The sequence below is a fragment of the Bufo gargarizans genome, chromosome 3 (genome assembly GCF_014858855.1).
Source record: "Bufo gargarizans isolate SCDJY-AF-19 chromosome 3, ASM1485885v1, whole genome shotgun sequence".
Taxonomy (NCBI): domain Eukaryota; kingdom Metazoa; phylum Chordata; class Amphibia; order Anura; family Bufonidae; genus Bufo; species Bufo gargarizans.
The window spans coordinates 403,106,919-403,127,631 of NC_058082.1; the positions used below are offsets into that span (position 1 = coordinate 403,106,919).

Genomic DNA, 20,713 nt, shown 5'->3' on the forward strand with positions numbered 1-20,713 from the left:
TACACGGAGACACGGATCCGCAAAACACGGAAAGCGGCAATGTGCTTTCCGCATTTTGCGGACCGCACATTGCAGACATAATAGAATATGCCTGTTCTTGTCCGCAATTGCGGACAAGAATAGGACATGTTCTATTTTTTTGCGGAAACGGAAGCACGGATGCGGAAGTGCGGATCCGCAAATGTGGATGCGGACAGCACATTCCGTCCCCATAGAGAATGAATGGGTCCGCACCCTTTCCGCAAAATTGCGGACAGGATGCGGACCCATTTTGCGGACGTGTGAATGGAGCCTTAGACTGAGTTCACACGAGCGTGACAGATTAGGTCCGGATGCGTTCAGGGTGCGTTCAGTTAAACTCGCACCATTTTGCAAGCAAGTTCAGTCAGTTTTGGCTGCAATTGCGTTTAGTTGTTCAGTTTTTTCCGCGCGGGTGCAATGCGTTTTGATGCGTTTTTCACGCGCGTGATAGAAAAACGGAAGGTTTACAAACAACATCTCCTAGCAACCATCAGTGAAAAACGCATTGCATCTGCACTTGCTTGCAGATGCAATGCGTTATTAACGCAGCCCCATTCACTTCTATGGAGCCAGGGCTGCGTGAAAAACGCAGAATATAGAACATGCTGTGATTTTAAAGCATTGCAGAAGTGATGCGTGAAAAAAAACGCTCATGTACACAGCCCCATTGAAATGAATGGTGCCGGATTCAGTGCAGGTGCAATGCGTTCACCTACTGCATTGCACCCGCGCGGAAATCTCGCCCGTGTGAACGCAGCCTAAAGGTTTTCACATCAAAAGCAAGTACACTGCATAAGATGAAAGATGATCCCATATTTATTTTGGGTTTAAGCCAGGCAAACCGTGGTTTACTGTACTAGACTGCTGTATAACAGGTTATTCAGGTTGTTCATGGTGTTTAAGCAATTTCCAGTTCTCTCCTCTGCACCACCCTGGTACGGGTACGGTCGTGTGCATAAGGACTTAGCCAAGGCCCGACTTATAGGATGTGTTTGACTAGGAATGACTATATTTGTTAATTGCAGAATTTGGTTGGAGCTGTACACCTTTATGTCCTCATGCCACAAATTGCTGATCCGCAAAACACGGAAGCCGCCCGTATGCCTTCTGCAATTTGCGGAACGGAACAGGTGGCCTATTGTATAAATGCCTATTCTTGTCCGCAAAACGGACAAGAATAGGACATTATACTTTTTTTTTGCGGGGCCACGGAATGGAGCAACGGATGCGGACAGCACATGGAGCATCTTTTGCGGACCCATTGAAGTGAATGGGTCCACACCCGAGCCACATAAACTGCGGCCCGGATGCGGACCAGAACAACGGTCGTGTGCATGAGGCCTATATAACATAAAAATATCAGAATACAACGGTTTTATTGAATTTCTAGGAATCTAGTGATTAGTGTTTAGAAGTAGAGCAGAGGATAACATTCCCAGACTCCTTTCCAGATTTAACAATACTCAGTTTTATGTGGAAATTGGCCCGGATACCAACTGTACCCTTTTATACGAGTGGATCTGGTCCTGTCATGAACATGGTCCGCCGTACACAAAATGAAATCCCATATATTGATACAGAAGCATGGAGGAAATGTGGCAGCCCTTTGTTGTAGAAATGTGATCCCCCATAGAAATGCATTGTGGCAGCAGCTGTGTCTGTGGGAAGTCACTGCAATCCCTATGCAGGCTGACTTTTCACCCAGTAACCTTTCACCTAGTTCGTAGCATGGATGCAGACAAAAACCACTACAAAGGTCTGTTTGTGGTCCTTGGTAAACTTCACTTGATTACCCGAGATAACTTTCACCCTGTGACTGCGAGGACCTCATCCTGACTATATTCTCTCTTCCAGTAAGGTGAAATGTTTCAGGCATCATAGGCTGAAGTCAAGGCTTGTATATAGATTTGGGTTTCTATGGATTTTGCAACTGATATTATATGTTGATATTTTCCATAGATTTATGTAATAGCTCACCTCATCAGAATATGGCACATGAACGCTGAAGCGTTACTTGATTTTGGTACCCTCAGAAAAAGAAAGCACAAATATAGAACATATAGCAGTAGGTCAGGACAAATGACTAGTATAAAATAAGTGATCACAACATATAAAACATACAATATCTAAAAATATGTGGTAAAAACTTTCTGCAGGGCCTGCAATATTCTGCTAGGTATTATGGCCGGCACACATATATACAGTATAATAAAGCACGCTGAGTACTTGATATGAACATGCTCCAAATTACACCAAAATATGTCCAATAGATGGGATGCACCAGAAATATGTCCTATAGGGTAGGGGCCAGAGTATACCGATGAAACTCGGAAAATTTGAATATCGTGCAAAAGTCAGTTTATTTCAAGAAATTGCATTAATGCAGCTTAAAATTAGAATTTTGTGAAAAGGTTCAATATTCTAGGCTCAAAGTGTCAGACTCTAGTCAGCTAATTAATCCATACCCCCTGAGCAAAGGGTACCTCAAAATTGTGACTTTGGGGTTTCATAAGCTATAAGCCATAATCATCCAAATTATAACAAATAAATATTCACATTTTTTTAGTTTCATCTGTATTTGATAGATGATATGTGCCACAGTTCAATAATCTCATTAAAACTGCAGCAATATAAACAGGGCCAGTGTGGCCCTTGGCAAAATTGAAAGTGGGGCCCCAAATCCTGAAATATTGGACTAGCAGCCTGACAGAACTTTGTAGGCACAGACAGCGGTTGCAACCACAGTATCTTATTGCAGAATTCCACATCATCTCTCTTTAGCCTTTCCACTTTAAGACCTTGTTCAAACCTCAGTTTTTTTTATCAGTTATTTCTATCAGTTATTGTGAGCCAAAACCAGGTGTGAGTCAAAAACCAAAACAGGATCCACATCAGTTTTTTTTGGGATGTGTTTTTTTTTCTGACGCATTTTATAAAACACTTTTTGATGCAGTTTTGGCATGGATTTTCATTCCTTCCAATTTTCAATGGGAATTCTGGACATGGACCCCGCATTATGAATGGCCATGGCACTTCTTTTTTCTTCCATGGGGCTGTTTATAAAACCACAAGCTGAAAAAAGGGGCTGTCCCATCCGGGCCCCTGAAGTAAATAGAGAGCACAATGTGCATGAATGGTCATCCTCCATTATGCTATGAATGTTCTGAAAATAGCTGATCACTGGCAATTCCATAGCAGTGAATGGAGATAATGCTGCACATGCACACTGTTATGGGGGACCTGTGAATGACACACTGTTATGGGGGACCTGTGAATGACACACTGTTATGGGGGACCTGTGGAGGACACACTGTTATGGGGGACCTGTGGATGACACACTGTTATGGGGGACCTGTGGAGGACACACTGTTATGGGGGATCTGTGGTGGACACACTGTTATGGGGGATCTGTGGTGGACACACTGTTATGGGGGGTCTGTGGATGACACTGTTTTGGGGAAATCTGTGGATGACACTGTTATGGGGAAATCTGTGGAGGACACACTGTTATGGAAGATCTGTGGAGGACACACTGTTATGGGGGACCTGTGGATGATGAACACTGTTATGGGGGACCTGTGGAGGGAACACTGTTATTGGGGACCTGTGGATGACTAACACTGTTATGGGGGATCTGTGGAGGACACACTGTTATGGGGGACCTGTGGATGACACACTGTTATGGGGGATCTGTGGAGGGCACACTGTTATGGGGGAAATCTATGGATGACACTATTATGGGGGATCTGTGGATGGCACTGTTATGGGGGGATCTGTGGATGGCGCACTGTTATCGAGGATCTGTGGATGACACACTGTTGTGGGGGATCTGTGGATGACACACTGTTATGGAGGCTCTGTGGATGACACTGTTATGGGGGATCTGTGGATGACACTGTTATGGGGTACCTGTCCACATAAGATCATCAACTAATATTGCATGTATCTTATATGAACATAATCATAAGATATGGACCCACAATGAAGTGTGTGCTTAAATTACAGATAACATAAATATATAAAATACATTTCTTTTATCAATAGTTTTAATACATGTTTATTGCTTCAGGTCGTATTCTAGTATTTTTCTCTTTACTACCTACACATTGTTTATTACTATATCTTTGAATGGTTGATATGGGAGTGCAGCTAAAGGAATTGCCCTGTGTAAAGTTGACTATGTCTTTGCTCTAGAACCAGTAGTCTTCTTACATATTGATATACATGGCACATGATCATAATGAATGAATGAGTAAAGGGTGTCTGCTGGTTAAATAAATACTATCTGGTGTCGGAAGCTAGATTGTGTTAGACACTAAAATGTGAATCTGTGGCAGAGTTGGCATACTTAATATGTAAACAGGAAGGGCTTGTTTTACAACCTTTTTCTATTAAACAGACTAATATAAAAAATTCCACATGATTCAGTTGTGAAGCAGTAACACACTTTAAAGGGGTTGTTCAGTATTAGAAAAGCATGGCTTCTTCCAAAAACAGTGCCAGCCCTGTCTACAGGTGTGTGATATTGCAGCTTTGTACCATTAACCTTAATGGAGCTGAACTGCAATATATGTGCTGCTGATACTGGAAGAACGCAGCCATGTTTTTCTAATTACGACATAGTCTTTAACCTTCCAGGAGCATCTTGGTCTGGAGGAGAGAACAGGTGCACTTGCATTGCAAATATAGTACTAACAAAAGCTCTAGAGATATATCTACACTGGAAATATTTATGGCTGCTCTGCAGAGTTTAGAAATAAAAGTTACAAAAAAAAAGAAAGAAATAACTGTAAGCATTGTCTTTCAGGCCCAGTTTCAATGCTGCCGATGTGATTCTCGAGAACCCTTTTCAGCAGTGAGTCATCGGATCATTAATGTGGTCTCTCCAATTGGTCATCTTCGCTGGTGGCAGTCTGAGAGTGGTAAGTTCTAAAGACACACTATATCATTTTGCCACTACCAGTTCTACATGTACTCTTATGGTGGTAGACCAATACTCAGCTGGGCTGAATCACTGAATCACTGAAGGAAGGCACTTTTTCATATGATTCCAACAATAAAGGTGTCCTTCAGGAATTATTTAAAATGACTGACAGAGACTTGTCGTAGAATGTGAGCAGGGCTGGCAGTCTCCACTTGCAGAACTGCCTAGGTGGGTGAGGGAGCAGGGCCTCAGTTGACTCTATATTGCTGTACAATAGATGGTAATGAGATCCTGCCTATTATATGCCATCATGGCTGAGCAGCCTCACAGGAAAACTCATCAATATGTAGTATATGCAATCCTAGAGCGTAGTGTGTAGTAAGGCCTCTTCCGTGGGCAGCACTAGTGGAGGCAACGAGTCCTGACAGGTCGCTGGTGGCCATTTGAAATCATTCCTGGAGAACCCCTTTAAGACATTTATTTGTAAATGAAGCATTTTTCTTATTCACATGGTATGCCAAAAATCCCTGATAGGTACAGGGCCAACCTCTGAAATCCTCAACTAATGGGAAAGTTCAGGTCTGGTGACATTTTGGTTCACATTTTTATAAACATACCTAAATGCATTAGAATCAAAATTCTACGAAAATGAAAGAAATGTACTGCTGATCTATTCAAACTTCATAAAAATCTAGACGCAAGCTAGTTTCTTGTATATAGTTATGCTGTCACTCACGTTACTTCAATGAGTGTGATGTACTTTATTCTCCACACAGGAGTCGATGCAGTTTCTCTGCAATTTGACTTGAACAGGAAGTTTCAGCTCAGTGATGTCATTTTGGATTTCAGGGTAAGTCCCATGTTAGACACGGCAGGCATGTGACAACAGGCAGAAGCTGCTGTGTTTGCCTTCTTTGTTTTCTCCATACCATCAAAGCTTTGCCAATGTTTAACTGTATACTGTATATGTGGGGCAAATGTAAAAGTGTCCCGTATATACTTAATGGGTTACTGAGGCTGGCCAATTTCAAAATCAGGTTTCCTTCAAATTTGTATTTAACAGATTCAGATCATAGAGTCACGGCCCTTCTCTAGGGCACATAGGAACGAGTAGAAAAGGAGATATGCATTTTCTATGGAGTAATGATCTCATCCAAATATGGAAATGATAGCATGGCTGCCATGAGTATTTTCCATCAGTAATTTTCATGTCACTTGGCGCTTGTCTTCTCTTTAACTGCCTGCTCTCCTTTCATTTGACTTACAGAGCCCCCGGCCAGCTGGCATGCTGATCGAGCGGTCTTCTGACTCTGGGAAGACTTGGCAGGTCTATCAGTATTTAGCCTTTAACTGTGCTGCTTCCTTTCCTCACATAAGACAAGGTCGACCCCAAAACCTTGAGGATGTGCGATGTCAAGAACTGCAAGGGAACCCGATACATGGGGGCAAGGTAAACCAAAGACAGCATCTGTTTTCTTGTAGTAAACAGCTTGTGCTATATTTATGAGACACCATTTATTAAAAAAAATACATAGTAAAAAGAGGAATGTTTTAGAAAACATTTAGCAAGCTGTGATGTTACAATTCCTATAACTTTGTCCAATATGTCATATGGCAGTGTAATACGCAGAATACACATTGGATTATCCAGGGTTTCTTAAAATGATGGATCCGATTTGAAATAGATATATCTATGCTACCACGACCATCGTTCTTAAGATGGTGAGGCCACAACACAAGGCATTTTGCCTTCTGCATTTCATCAACACTGAATCAGCAATTGCAGTGCGGTGTGCGTTCCAGTGGCATTTTGGCATTGATCCGCCAGTGCCAAAGAGCATTGGTACCGACAATTTGAGAAACAGGCCGTTTGTCTAAGGGGAAGAGCACATAAGATAAAACTTGATGTCATTAAACCGCTTGTAACTTTTTGGGTAATTGTAACATGTTGCCTTCCTGAAATACTGCTTTGAATCTATGTCCATCCTTTTTAAACACCATGTTATTATCTATAGTCTTATCTGTAGTGGATGAACAATGTCCCACATTGCCTTAATATGAAAATAAACGTAGACTTAAAGGGTTGTCCGGGTTCAGAGCTGAACCCAGACATGCCCATAATTTCACAGAGGCAGCTTCCCCTGACAAGAGCATCGGAGCAGTTCATGTTTCGATGCTCTCCCTTGCCCTGCGCTAGATAGTGCAGGGCAAGGGCTCTTTTATTTACAATAACACACTGCCGGGTGGAGGCTTCCGCCCAGCAGTGTGTTCGATGACGTCGTTCTTAGATGAAGGTTGTTCTTAGATGAAGCTGGAAGCCTGTTCACACGTTAAAAGAGTTGTCCCATGAAATCACTTATCCTTCTATCCACAGGATAGGGGATAAGTGTCTGATCGGTTGTCACCCCCACCGATCACAAGACCTAGCATTTGGACCCCAACAGATGGGACACTTACTCCCTCTCTATAAGGTTAAGTTGTTGTCATGAGAGAACCCCTTTAATTTTTCTAAATTACTTTTACAGATACAATTTAGCCCAATGGCAATGGCTTTCTCATCTCCTGTGTCTAAAAGCCAACAAATCCATGGTAAGAATACAAAATCTATGCGTCCATGACAGTATGTAATTTGCTGTAACACACACTATTATATTATACTTCTTATAAAGGACCATAATCATTGCTGTTACTGTGGATGTAGGATCAATTCACATTATAGGTTGCAATTTAGAATAAAGTTCAGTGGTGTAGCAATAGTCCAGTGGTTACAATTTTTACCATTCCCTTGTGTCTGGGAAGTCTGCAGACACTCATGCCAAATAAGTGAACAGTAGCATTTGCCAAACAGAAGTGCAATGACATTTCTTTCTAATTGTAAAATATCTCAATATATAAATGAATACATTGCTTTATAATCTGCAAACATTTAATATATTACTGAACTTTCAGAAAACTTTTAATATATCTCACAGCAACATATCAAAGGTTTTGAAAGGTGTAGTTCTGAGTGCTGCGCCCCCCCCCCCCCCAACGATCTCTAGAGTGAGAAGAGAGAGGCTCTCTCCTTGCTACAGGAGATGGAATTGAGATGGACCCATAGACGGCAGTGAGGAGAGAGAGAGAACTTTATTTGAGTGCTTCTCTCTCCTCATTCTACCAATCGGTGGGGGTCTCAACACTCAGACTCCCACTGGTCAAAACCTTTGATATGTCACTATGACATCAAAAGTTTTTTTCCTTGACAATTTAGGCAGCCCATACATGAGATAACTGTTGGCCAAATGCTGATTCAGCCAACCACCATCTCTCCCAATCCTTCCATACATATGTATGATCGGCCAAGCATGCATATACCGTATAGCGAATAGGGAGAGAGAAGATAGCTGCTGTCAGCTTACCTACCCGATAAAGGAATCAGGCAGTTGATCCTTACGTATTGCCATACACATACACCATACTCAACAGATGGTCAGCCGAACCAGCCGACATAGATCTAATGAGTGTGGACAGCTATAGGCTGATCTTTGAACCAGGATCTAGGAGCTTTCAGATAAGGCTCTTAGACGACTCATCTTCTCCATACACATACATGATTAGCTTGGTCAGGAGTCCCAAATGGGGAGAAGTGAGAAAGCAGCTGTCGGACATCTCTGGCAGTGGATTATCTCCCTAAGATCAAAAATATTGGGTATTTGTAAACCAACCAATCTCTTCCGACATTGTGCCATCTGGAAATCACCATACACATCAGAGGTCCTGTCAGAATCCATTGGTTTGACCCCAATTTATTCAATGGTTGGCCAGAGAACAGTTTCATTTTATCAGCAGAATATAAAATATACTGATAAGACTTCCATTTTCCTTGATCTTGCATTTGATATCCCATTCCGAACACTGATTATTTAATCCTGTGTATTTTTGCAGAGCTTGGACAGTTCACCAACCTGAGAATAAATTTCACACAACTGACACACCAGCCCCCCCGGAGATATCGAGAACCGAGTGCATTCTATGCAGTCAATGAGATGCGCGTGCATGGCAGTTGCTTTTGTTATGGTCATGCAGACCGCTGCATATCAGATAATGAACTAGAAAAAGACCCATTTGGTGACATTCAGGTAAATAAAAACATCTGCAGATGCAAAAAAAAAAAGATTTTACTCACCCCTTCTTTCAGGTGCTCCTGCGCTGCTGCACAGCTGGTGCTCCCGCTCTTTGTCTACAGCAGCCAGCATGTAACCAGTGCAGATAATCAGAGGCTGCAACAGCCACATGCTGAGCTTTTCTAGAATCACTGTTAGTGCTGCACCATGGTACCAGTATTATGGCCATGCTGTTATATGTTTCTACCAATGCTTCGAGGGAAGATTTCCTCCATCATAGGACATGTGATGTAACAAAATACCTTTTTTCTCATAGATTTTGTGTGACTCTCAGAAAACACAACGTTTTCTTCGCCACTAGAGGCATGCTGAACTACAGTTTAGGTCTATAGCAATGTATGCGTGCTGTTCAATTGTTCCATACATTATAGCTTTTTACATACCTCCCAACCATCTGGATTTTGGCGCCTGTCCTGTAGTCCTGGGACAGCTGAGGTAGATCCTGACTTCAACTGTATCTGCTTCCTGAGGACACAGATACAGTTGAATGCAGTGATGAAGCAGGGACCCATCATACCTAACCCATCATTGATGGAATTATGTATTTTTTCAACCATATTAACTACGTAGCTATGTGCTCTTACCTATAGCGGGCACAATGCAGTGATGTCATTGTGCCTGTTGAGCTGTGCAGGAGAGCACAAAGGCCAGGGATCATCCCTCGGAGAGCTGGGGAGAGTATACTGTTCTCCTTTCATTGGATAAATGGGGCTAGGTGAGTATTACTTTGTTTTAATTGTATTAACACTAGATGGCAAAACTATTGTAAGGGGCCTACTAGAGGGCACTAAAGTGCACCACCACTGTAAAGGGGGCATAACTACTGTGTCGGGGCATTAAAGGAGCATAACTGTGGGGCCACTTACAATGCATTCTTACTATAAAGGGGGCACTAAGGGGACATTCTTAAAGGAGAGGCACTAAGGGAGCAAAACGACTTTGAATGGACACTAAGGCATTATCACTACTGTGTGGGGGCAGTAAGGGGGCATCAGTACTGTATTTGGGCAGTAAGGGGGCAAAACAATGGGGGTGGCACAATGAGGATTGGGTGGGATTAAGCATGTATAGATAGCAATTGGGAGGCATTAGAGATATGGTTTAGTGCACTATTCATGCTGCTCCTGTTGACCTTCCTTGGGATATTCAAACGTTGGGAGGTAAAGTATGTGTGTATGGAGCACTATTCCTGGATCCAGAGCATCGGACCAATAATAAAACTGATGTTAATATACTTTATACCATGTGAATGTTATATACTGCACTTTTCAATGAATGCATGTTCTTATGTCGTTACTGTAGATACATGGTGCATGTGCATGCCAACATAATACAGCTGGAACAAACTGTGAGCGTTGTGCTGACCTCTACAATGACCTGCCCTGGAGGCCTGCTGACGAAAACAACCCAAATGTGTGCAAACGTAAGTGACATCTGTGACAATACTGAGAAAGTAGTCCATACACGAAGATTATATACAGATTAGTCCCAATTATAGGCTTTGATCGCAAACACTTGTTCTCACACCTGAACTTCATTCCTCCAAGAGAGATCACTTCATTTTTGTTATGAATGAATCTCATTCTTCAGATCTGAATAACCACTTAAATCTTCCAAGGATTTGCACTAATAATCATTGAGCTAGTAATCACTTTGTACTTAGCATGAATGCATTTTTCCTTCTATACTATAGTCAGTGCTTCTTACATACACTATTTCTCTGTCCTTTGGAACATGAACATACTATAAAAATTTGGGGAAATGTATAATTCCCCTATGGGCCAGTCCACACAGATTTTATTTGATTTTTTTGGGTGCTGATTTTGGAGCATATCTGCCTCAAAATCAGCTAAAAAAAATGCCTCAAAACAGCTTCCCATTCATTTCCATCGGAAGCCACACTTTTTTTTACACATATAAGAAAGAAGTATTGAAAAAAGAAGCAGCCTGGGGCAGAAGTAGCTGGCATTAAAAAGTCTCAAAACCCAGTTTTGCTACTTTTAAAATGCTTTTGTGACTTTTTTGAGGTTGCATATTGTATTTTACACTTCCAGTTTCTGAAAAAGGGCCTTCGGCCCCGGCACATTTGTCTCTGTATAAATTTCAGTCTGGTGCATAGACTGTTGGAGGAGACATTTAATGTAGAAATACATTTCTTCTCTGGTGGCGCAGGGTCCATTAATCAGGGCATATGATTTAAGGCAAATCTCAAGTCTCCATTGCAAATCGTATTGGCAGCAATATGAATGTAGTTGTAAAATATACAGACAGTATATAAGATAACACGTTAATATACCTTAATGGGATTATCTAGCTTAGAAGACCTATTTTCAAATACCCTTTCAAGGCATTTTCAGTTAATAAAGAAGGGTCCCTATTTCCATATGTCCATCCATTAATCAGCCAATATGGAGAGTGACTGCAAAGGTTGTTGCTGGAGGACCCAGCACATTCATGTATTAGGGCCCTTGCACACGACCATATACCCTCCATATGTCCCCGCTGGAGGACCCAGCACATTCATGTATTAGGGCCCTTGCACACAACCGTATGCCCTCCCTATGTCCCCGCTGGAGGACCCAGCACATTCATGTATTAGGGCCCTTGCACATGACCGTATGCCCTTCATATATGATCTTATGAGTGCAGGGCAATAGCACTGCGGGCGGCCCGATGTTCACAGCATCATTGTAATCTATGATGCTTTGTACTCCCGTGCGCACGATCAATGCCGCTCCGGGACACATGGCCCGCTCACAGACCGTCTCGGAGGGCATACAGTCGTGTACAAGGGCCCTTATGTAGAAGGTCCATTGTCTTCAGTGGGCATCATGCAATTCTTAACACCTCTAGTTGAGGCACTGCAAGGTAAATCTGCCAGCAGATAGTAGGAGGTTACAGCAGCATTTGAGGGGCACAAGAGATATGTACTAAGCAACATTTATCAAATTGCAAATGTTGTACATGGTGTAGGACAAATTAAATGGGTTTCACAGGCTCCTGACGTTGATGGCCTATCCCCAGGATAGGACATTAATATCCAATTGGTGAGGGTCCAACACCCCGCACCCCATTGATCATCTGCTCTCTGCACTGGAACTAGCACGTTGAATGGAACAGGAAGCACAGCTCCATTCAAACTGTAGTGGTCATGTCAACTTACCGTACTTCAACTCCAAATCACTTCACTGGGGGCGGAGCTGCAGTAACCCAGAACCGTCACTACACTTTGAATGGAACTGTCTGCTTTCTTTTCCATTCAACGTTCTAGTTCCAGCACCAGAGGCTGCAGGGAAAAACGTATGGATGGGGGAGCAGACCCACGCTGATTGGACATTAATGACCTATCCTGAGGATTGGTCATTAATGTCAGGAGCCTGGAACCCCCCTACCTTTATCTTGGGTTGTAGAAGAAAGTCAGAACAAATATATTATTCCTCATGTGCCAATTTTACTAACTCCTAAATGCTTATACTTCACGACACCGAGGAATTGATTCCATTCTTTACTCCTTTTTTAATGATATGATGGTTGGTTTGTGCCATGCAGTGATTTATAATAGAGTGAAGAAGTCCAAGAGCAGAGAAGCAATATATCTGCAATTGTGGCATTTAGGAGGACATTTATCATCCCCTGTACACCAGAAAGCTGGCTTCAAAAAGCTGCATATATGGTTGCACAAACTTTTGTGACTTTTTGGGAGCTTTGAGCATCACTTACCCCTTTTCAAAAAGTGAGCTGTGTAGGGGTGAATTTATTATAATTTATACCAGTAAACTGGCATGGATTATATCATAAATCTACACCAGCTATCTTGCTGGTGTAGATTTCCATTTTGCTGCATGGACCTGCATATATGTGCTACAGTTATTAAAGGGGATTCTCAGGGAATGATTTAAAATGGCCACCAGCAACCTGTTCTAGAATGTACTGTAAGCAGGACTGGTTGCCTCCACTTGCAGAGCTGCCTATGGGGGTTGAGGCGGCAGAGCTCACTGCACACTACACTCTGGCACTTGCATATACTTCATATTGGTGAGCAGGGCCGTCTTTAATATTGATTGGACCCTGGGCAAAAATTTACTTGGGCCCCCTGGATCCCGCCTTCCCACACCTTAGCAGGCAATCACGCCCTCCACCACAACACACACACAAAAAATCCACACATCTGGTAGAGTACAGTGAATGACTGTAAATACTTACAGTACTGAAGACTCCAGCGGCTCAGGATCAGTGCTCTGGGCAGCTGGGCTCAGGCTGGAAGTGGGCACCGCTCTGCAGGAAGGAGACCAGGGCTCGGCTCACCCTAGTGTTACAGTGCACCCCAGCACCCCACAGTATGCAGTATAGCACCCTATAGTATACAGCACCACACAGTATGCAGTATAGCACCCCACACTATACAGTACCCCACAGTATATAGTAGAGCAGTATAGCAGCACACAGTATACAGCACCTCACGGTATACAACACCTCACTGTATACAGCACCCCAAACTTTACACGATACAGCCCCCCACACTATACAGTACAGCAGTATAGCACTCCACACTATACCGCACCCTCAGTATACATTATACAGACCCCCACAGTATACAGTACAGCAGTATAGCCCTCCCAACTATACAGCCCCCCCCCACTATACAGGCCCCCCCACACTATACAGCCCCCCACACTATACAGCCCCCCACAGTATACAGGCCCCCACACAGTATACAGGCCCCCACACTATACAGCCCCCCCCACAATATACAGGCCCCCACACAGTATACAGGCCCCCACACAGTATACAGGCTCCCACACAGTATACAGCCCCTCCCCACAGTATACAGGCCCCCACACAGTATACAGGCCCCCACACAGTATACAGCCCCACACACAGTATACAGCCCACCACACAGTATACAGCCCCCACACAGTATACAGCCCACCACACAGTATACAGCCCCCCCACAGTATACAGCCCACCACACAATATTCAGCCCCCACACAATATACAGCCCACCACACAATATACAGCCCCCACACAGTATACAGCCCCCACACAGTATACAGCCCCCACACAGTATACAGCCCCCACACAGTATACAGCCCACCACACAGTATACAGCCCACCACACAGTACACAGTCCCACACAGTATACAGTCCCACACAGTATACAGTCCCACACAGTATACAGCCCCCCACAGTATACAGCCCACCACACAGAATACAGCCCCACACAGTATACAGCCCCCACACAGTATACAGCCCCCACACAGTATACAGCCCCCACAGTATACAGCCCACCACAGTATACAGCCCACCACACAGTATACAGTTCCACACAGTATACAGTTCCACACAGTATACAGCCCTCCACAGTATACAGGCCCCCCACAGTATACAGCCCCACACAGTATACAGCCCCCACAGTATACAGCCCACCACACAGTATACAGCCCCCATACAGTATACAGTCCCACACAGTATACAGCCCCCCACAGTATACAGCCCACCACACAGTATACAGCCCCCACACAGTATACAGCCCCCACACAGTATACAGCCCCCATACAGTATACAGGCCCTCCACAGTATACAGCCCTCCACAGTATACAGGCCCCACGCAGTATACAGCCCCCACACAGTATACAGTCCCACACAGTATACAGCCCCCCACAGTATACAGCACCCCAGCCCCTGTCACCTTTTTCTGATGCAATCTTCACACAAAAAAGCTCCACAGTTAACTTCTGCAACACTCCACAGGACCTGTGATGACCTCATAGCCATGTGACCAGTAATTGCTAGGTTACTGGTCACATGGTGATGATGTCATTAAGGTCCTAAATCACAACTTTAACACAGTACGATCATGATGCCTGGACTCCTGGTAGAGCTGACAGCCTGACACCCGGGGCAGTGGCTAGCAGGGCTCAAGAGGCAGCTGCCTTGGGCCCCCCAGGAGCAACTGGGCCCGGGGCAGCTGCCCCTTTTGCCCCTTGGTAAAGACGGCCCTGTTGGTGAGTGTTCCTGTCAGGCTGTTCAGCCATGATTGCACATCATATAAAAATCACGTGTTGATCACTGATAGGCTGATAGGTTTAGGGTGCGCGTCTAGGTGCGTTCCTTGCTCCACCTCTCGGAACTAGTAAGTATTTCAAATAATTTAGACAGCACTCCAGTATGCGGTTAATGCTTTTTATTTGCCGGACATAAAGGTCCTTTTAGGAACTGAGGCAACGTTTCGGGCATGCCCTTCATCAGGCTAGTTGCGTACATAGATGCATGGAGGGCCGAGCACATAACACACCAGTCTTAATAAATATCCCCCGAGTCTTTTAGGGTATGGCCGCAGTCAGGTTTTCAAAGCCACAAATCCGGAGTGTATCAGAAAAGGAGAGAAACTATAAAAGACTGATACAACGTCTACTCTTTTTTGGATTTCAAACCTGCATTGGCAAACTTGAACTTGTGGCCATATCCTTAGACATTACAATTACTGGCCAATTGAAATAAATGATTCCACTTGTCTCTGAGAGGAATACATTTATCTGAATGCTCATAAGGTGGTAATGCCCTTGTAGTGCCCTAATGCCATCAGTGCTTTCAAATATAGGCATATCCACAGACATAGAAACTAACATTTACAGATATTCGTCATCTTGAATAGTTTGTCATTCCTGTTGCTAGATATACTGTATATCACAGAATCTGCTGTCCTAATTATTTTGGGATTTCTCTGCTCCAAAAAAGGTTTTGGCAACTGTTTGTGCTCAGTGTTTGCCTTACATGTCAATTGCGTTATAGACATTTAAGACAGCAAGATTGTCCACATAGCTATGAGGAACACTGGGAGCCTTAGCCTAGCAGGTGCAAGAGTGTGAGCTCTGTCTTGTCATAACAACCTCTCAATAGTCACCTAGGGGGTCATTTATCATTAGTGGTTGTTTTAGTGTCAGTTTTAAGTTTGTCTTTGCTTTGTGTGCCTGCTCAAAATTTATGAAATGGTGTGCCTTATTAATATATTTGGTGTGAGCGCAATGTGGTTTACATCTATTTGTACACCAGGAGATGCAACTATTGTGTGACTTTTGCAAAAGTGGCACATAGTAAATGTGCCATAATCCAGATTAGTGTTCAGCGAATCGAAGTCCAGCGAATCAAAGTGGACTTTGATCCAAATTTCAGGAAAAATGTGATTTGCCTTGAAGCCGAATTTCCTTGTGATTCGTGGTATCGAATCAATTTTCCCAGAAACTGTGTAAACCTCCCCCCCAAAAAAACATACATAGCTCATCCATTTGCTCGCGATGGGTTGGCCACTGCCATCTTGCTTGAAGATCTCGCATGAAATCCTGTGCGCAGTGACGTATGATGTCACCACAGGCCGTGCGAAATTTTAAGACAGATCTTCAGGCAAGATGGTTGGCTGTTGGTCAATCGCGAGCAAATGAATGAGGTAAGTATGATTGAATTTATTTATTTTTAACAACAGATTATTGCTATGAGATGCCACGATAATGTATGAACGCGGCATTTGAGGGGTACAATGATGGGGGGTGGCATAATTGCCGCTGCCCGTCATTGCGCCCACTACTTACAAAGAAATGCGCTTCGTGACAAAGTAATTTGTCACAAAGCTAATTTTTGGGTAGAATTCGGCGAAGCAGCCAATTCAAATTTTTTAATACTTCGCTCAGCTCTAATCCACATCTTGTCACTTAAATATATACCACTTCGAAAAGTGGCGAGGCTCAACAAATGTCACAAAAACATGACTTGCAACATTTTTAAGCTGATCAACTGACATATCAGATTTTATAAATGTAATCCCTAGTCTTTATAGATAGCAATGCAGACAGGGGAATGATATATTGAATAGTATTGGGCGCGAATATTCAAATCGCAAATTTTTATTGTGAATATCGCCACTTCGAGAATTCACGAAGATTTTGAATATAGTGCTATATATTCGTATTCACAAATATTCTATTTTTATTTTATTTTTTTCATCTGAACGCATGATCCCTCCCTGTCTCTTGCTTGTGGGCCAGTGAGAAGGCTGCAATGTCTGAGCTTAGCAACATCCCTAGCAACCAATAGGAAAGTTGCCTACCCCTTACTACACTGAACAAAAATATCAACGCAACACTTTCGGTTTTTCTCCCATTTTGCATGAGCTGAACTCAAAGATCTGAAACATTTTCAACATACACAAAAGATCCATTGCTCAAATATTGTTCACAAATCTAAATCTGTTATAATGAGCACTTCTCCTTTGCCGAGATAATCCATCCCACCTCACAGGTGTGGCATATTAAGGTGCTGATTAGACAGCATGAATATTGCACAGGTGTGCCTTAGACTGCCCACAATAAAAGGACACTCTGAAATGTGCAGTTTGATCACACAGCACAATGCCACAGATGTTGCAATGTTTGAGTGTGCAATTGGCATGCTAACTGCAGGAATGTCTACCAGAGCTGTTGCCTGTGCAATGAATGTTCATTTCTCTACCATAAGCCATCTCCAAAGGTGTTTTAGACAATTTGACAGTACATCCAACTGGCCTCACAACAGCAGACCACATGTAACCACACCAGCCCAGGACCTCCACATCCAGCATCTTCACCTCCATGATCTTCTGAGACCAGCCACCCGGACAGCTGCAGCAACAATCGGTTTGCATAACCGAATAATTTCTGGAGAAACTCTCAGGGAAGTTTATGTGCATGCTCGTCGTCCTCATCGGGGTCTGGACCTGACTGCAGTTTGTCGTCGTAACCGACTTGAATGGGCAAAGGAAAGGCGTTCTATTCACGGATGAGTACTGGTTTTCACTTTTCAGGGCAGATGGCAGACAGCGTGTGTGGCGTTGTGTGGGTGAGCGGTTTGCTGACGTCAATGTGGCCCATAGTGGCGGTGGGGTTATGGTATGGGCAGGCGTATGTTATGGACAATGAACACAGGTGCATTTTATTAATGGAATTTTGAATGCCCAGAAATACCGTGACGAGATCCTGAGGCCCATTGTTTTGCCATTCATCCACAACCATAACCTCATGTTGCAGCATGATAATGCACGGCCCCATATTGCAAGGATCTGTACACAATTCCTGGAAGCTGAAAACATCCTAGTTCTTGCATGGCCAGCATACTCACCGGACATGTCACCCATTGAGCATGTTTGGGATGCTCTGGATCGGCGTTCCTGCAAATATTCTGCAACTTCGCGCAGCTATTGAAGAGGGGAGGACCAACATTCCACAGGCCACATTCAACAACCTGATCAACTCTATGCAACGGAGATGTGTTGCACTGTGTGAGGCAAATGGTGGCCACACCAGATACTGACTGGTTTTATGACCCACTCCCCCCCCAGTAAGGCAAAACTATGCACATTTCAGAGTGTTCTTTTATTGTGGGCAGTCTAAGGCACACCTGTGTAATATTCATGTTGTCTAATCAGCACCTTGATATGCCACACCTGTGAGGTGGGATGGATTATCTCGGCAAAGGAGAAGTGCTCACTAACACAGTTTTAGATAGATTTGTGAACAATATTTGAAAGTAATGGGTCTTTTGTGTATGTAGAAAATATTTCAGATATTTGAGTTCAGCTGAGTTAAGAGTTCTGCAAAATGGGAGCAAAACCAAAAGAGTTGCGTTTATATTTTTGTTCAGTGTATATAAGAACCTCCCCAGCAGCCATTTTCTGCCTTTTTTTTTTTTTGCAGTTCAGCAGTATCATTGCTGTGCTCTGTTATTTGCTGTCTCATTAGATTAGTTAGTTACCTTATATATATAATACAGATAGTTAGTGGGAGATAGTCAGTGTAGGTTATATCCTGATATAGTGTAGCTGATAGGTTCCAGTGCAGGGTGTTAGGTAGTGTGATAGGAATTACTGTTTCTCTGCTGTCCATACATACATGCTACAGACATAGTGCTGTGATGTACAAGTTCACAACAATACTTAGTGCACCAATCAGTAATATGTAGTCAGACCTGTTAAAATGTGAAGTTGCACGTATTGCACCAAAATATGTGCATCATTAATTGCTGATTTGCGCAATCACGAATATATTGGAGCACTCTATCTGCATATAAAGCTATTGTAATGTTCTGCCATGCCAACTATTTTCTCCAGTCTCAGGAAACTTCTAGCAGCTTGAAAAATGTAGCAAAAGTGACCCACGCCTGTATTGCGTGCGCAATATGTGCATATTACATTGTCGATTTTCGCAATCAAGAAAATTATGGCTAATTCGCAAATTTATGACGAATATTCGCCCAAATATTTGAATGTATTGAATGTGGCTTGTTAGCACCATCTAGTGCGAAGCCCTGGAAACTGCAATGTGATGTGGGAGACGAGTGTGTTGTAATGTCAGTACCTTTTGCATCTGCATTATGTACAGTATGCTGGGTGATATATTGCTAGAAATAAAAGAGCTTGTGTTACTACCATACATCTTGTAAAACATCAAGCTATACGCCAAAGTACTGTGGGTCTGGTAGTAGATGTCTCATTGTGCCCATTTTTTATAGCCATATATTGTGCCATCCAATGTTACTCTTCTAATAACTCCTTTTCTTGCCCCATGATAGGCTGTAAGTGCAACAATCACTCTGACAAGTGCCACTTTGACTCTGCTGCATATGAAGCCAGTGGCAGAGTGAGTGGAGGCGTGTGTGAAGACTGTGCAGATGGCACTACCGGGAAGAACTGCGAGAGGTGCAGACCTGACTACTACAGGAATCCAAATCAAGATATCAGCCAGAGAGATGCCTGCATCTGTGAGTCCATTTTTATAGACTATGAATTTGGTTAGGGCAGCAAGTAGGTTACCAGAACCAGATGCTATACGTTCAAGTTTGCAGTTGTAGGTTGCCTTTAAAACACCTTGACTTTTCCATAAAGAGGTTTTCTGGGACTATCATATTGATGACCTATCTGCAGGGTAGGTCATCTATATAAGATAAGTAGAGGTCCGACTCCTGAGACCCCTGCTGTTCAGCTGCATAAAGAGGCCGCGGCGCTGGGCAAGTGCTTGGGCATCTTCCTATGGTATGTCACATAATGTTTATTGGTCACATGGCTTAGGCGCAGCTTAGTCCTGCTGGAGGATGCTCTCGGCTTAAGGTCTGCTTCTCATCAACATCTTCTGGCATAAAACGCTGTTATGATAAATCTCCCTGATAGTTTTTATTTTGTTTTTGCTTCGGCATCTTCTGACATAACAGAGCTGTTTGAAAGTGTGTTTTTTTTTTTTTGGGTGGACTGAGCTGTAGTTTTTATAGGTACCTTTGTGTATCTCAGGAGTTAAATGATCAGGATCAGAGTCATCTCCAATCCTAGACCGGATCCTGGCCAGATATCAACTGTATTGTATAGCCAGGACCCACTGCATATAGAGCGGATACAGCCTGCTCCATACACCCCTCACTCACCTTAGATGTACAGGCATGCCCAGGGTCAGGAAGCGGTTAAAGTCAAACATTATTATTAAGGATGAGTGAATCGACTTTGGATGAAACTTTGGAACCACTTGGAACCAAACCCGAGTTCGGGAAATGTTTTTTTACAGTACAAGTTAATTTATGAAGTTATTGCGCC

At 43.3% G+C, this 20,713-nt stretch overlaps 1 protein-coding gene across 1 annotated transcript in view; it reads left to right on the forward strand.

The window, feature by feature from the left end:
• Positions 1 to 20,713, forward strand: part of LAMB3 (laminin subunit beta 3) — a 163,634-nt gene that overhangs the window by 82,656 nt on the left and 60,265 nt on the right. Inside the window, exons 4-10 of the mRNA XM_044288328.1 lie at positions 4,829 to 4,943; positions 5,722 to 5,795; positions 6,213 to 6,395; positions 7,471 to 7,534; positions 8,870 to 9,063; positions 10,411 to 10,531; positions 19,705 to 19,893. Coding sequence (XP_044144263.1) covers positions 4,829 to 4,943; positions 5,722 to 5,795; positions 6,213 to 6,395; positions 7,471 to 7,534; positions 8,870 to 9,063; positions 10,411 to 10,531; positions 19,705 to 19,893 — 940 coding nt within the window. The remainder of the gene's footprint in view (positions 1 to 4,828; positions 4,944 to 5,721; positions 5,796 to 6,212; positions 6,396 to 7,470; positions 7,535 to 8,869; positions 9,064 to 10,410; positions 10,532 to 19,704; positions 19,894 to 20,713) is intronic.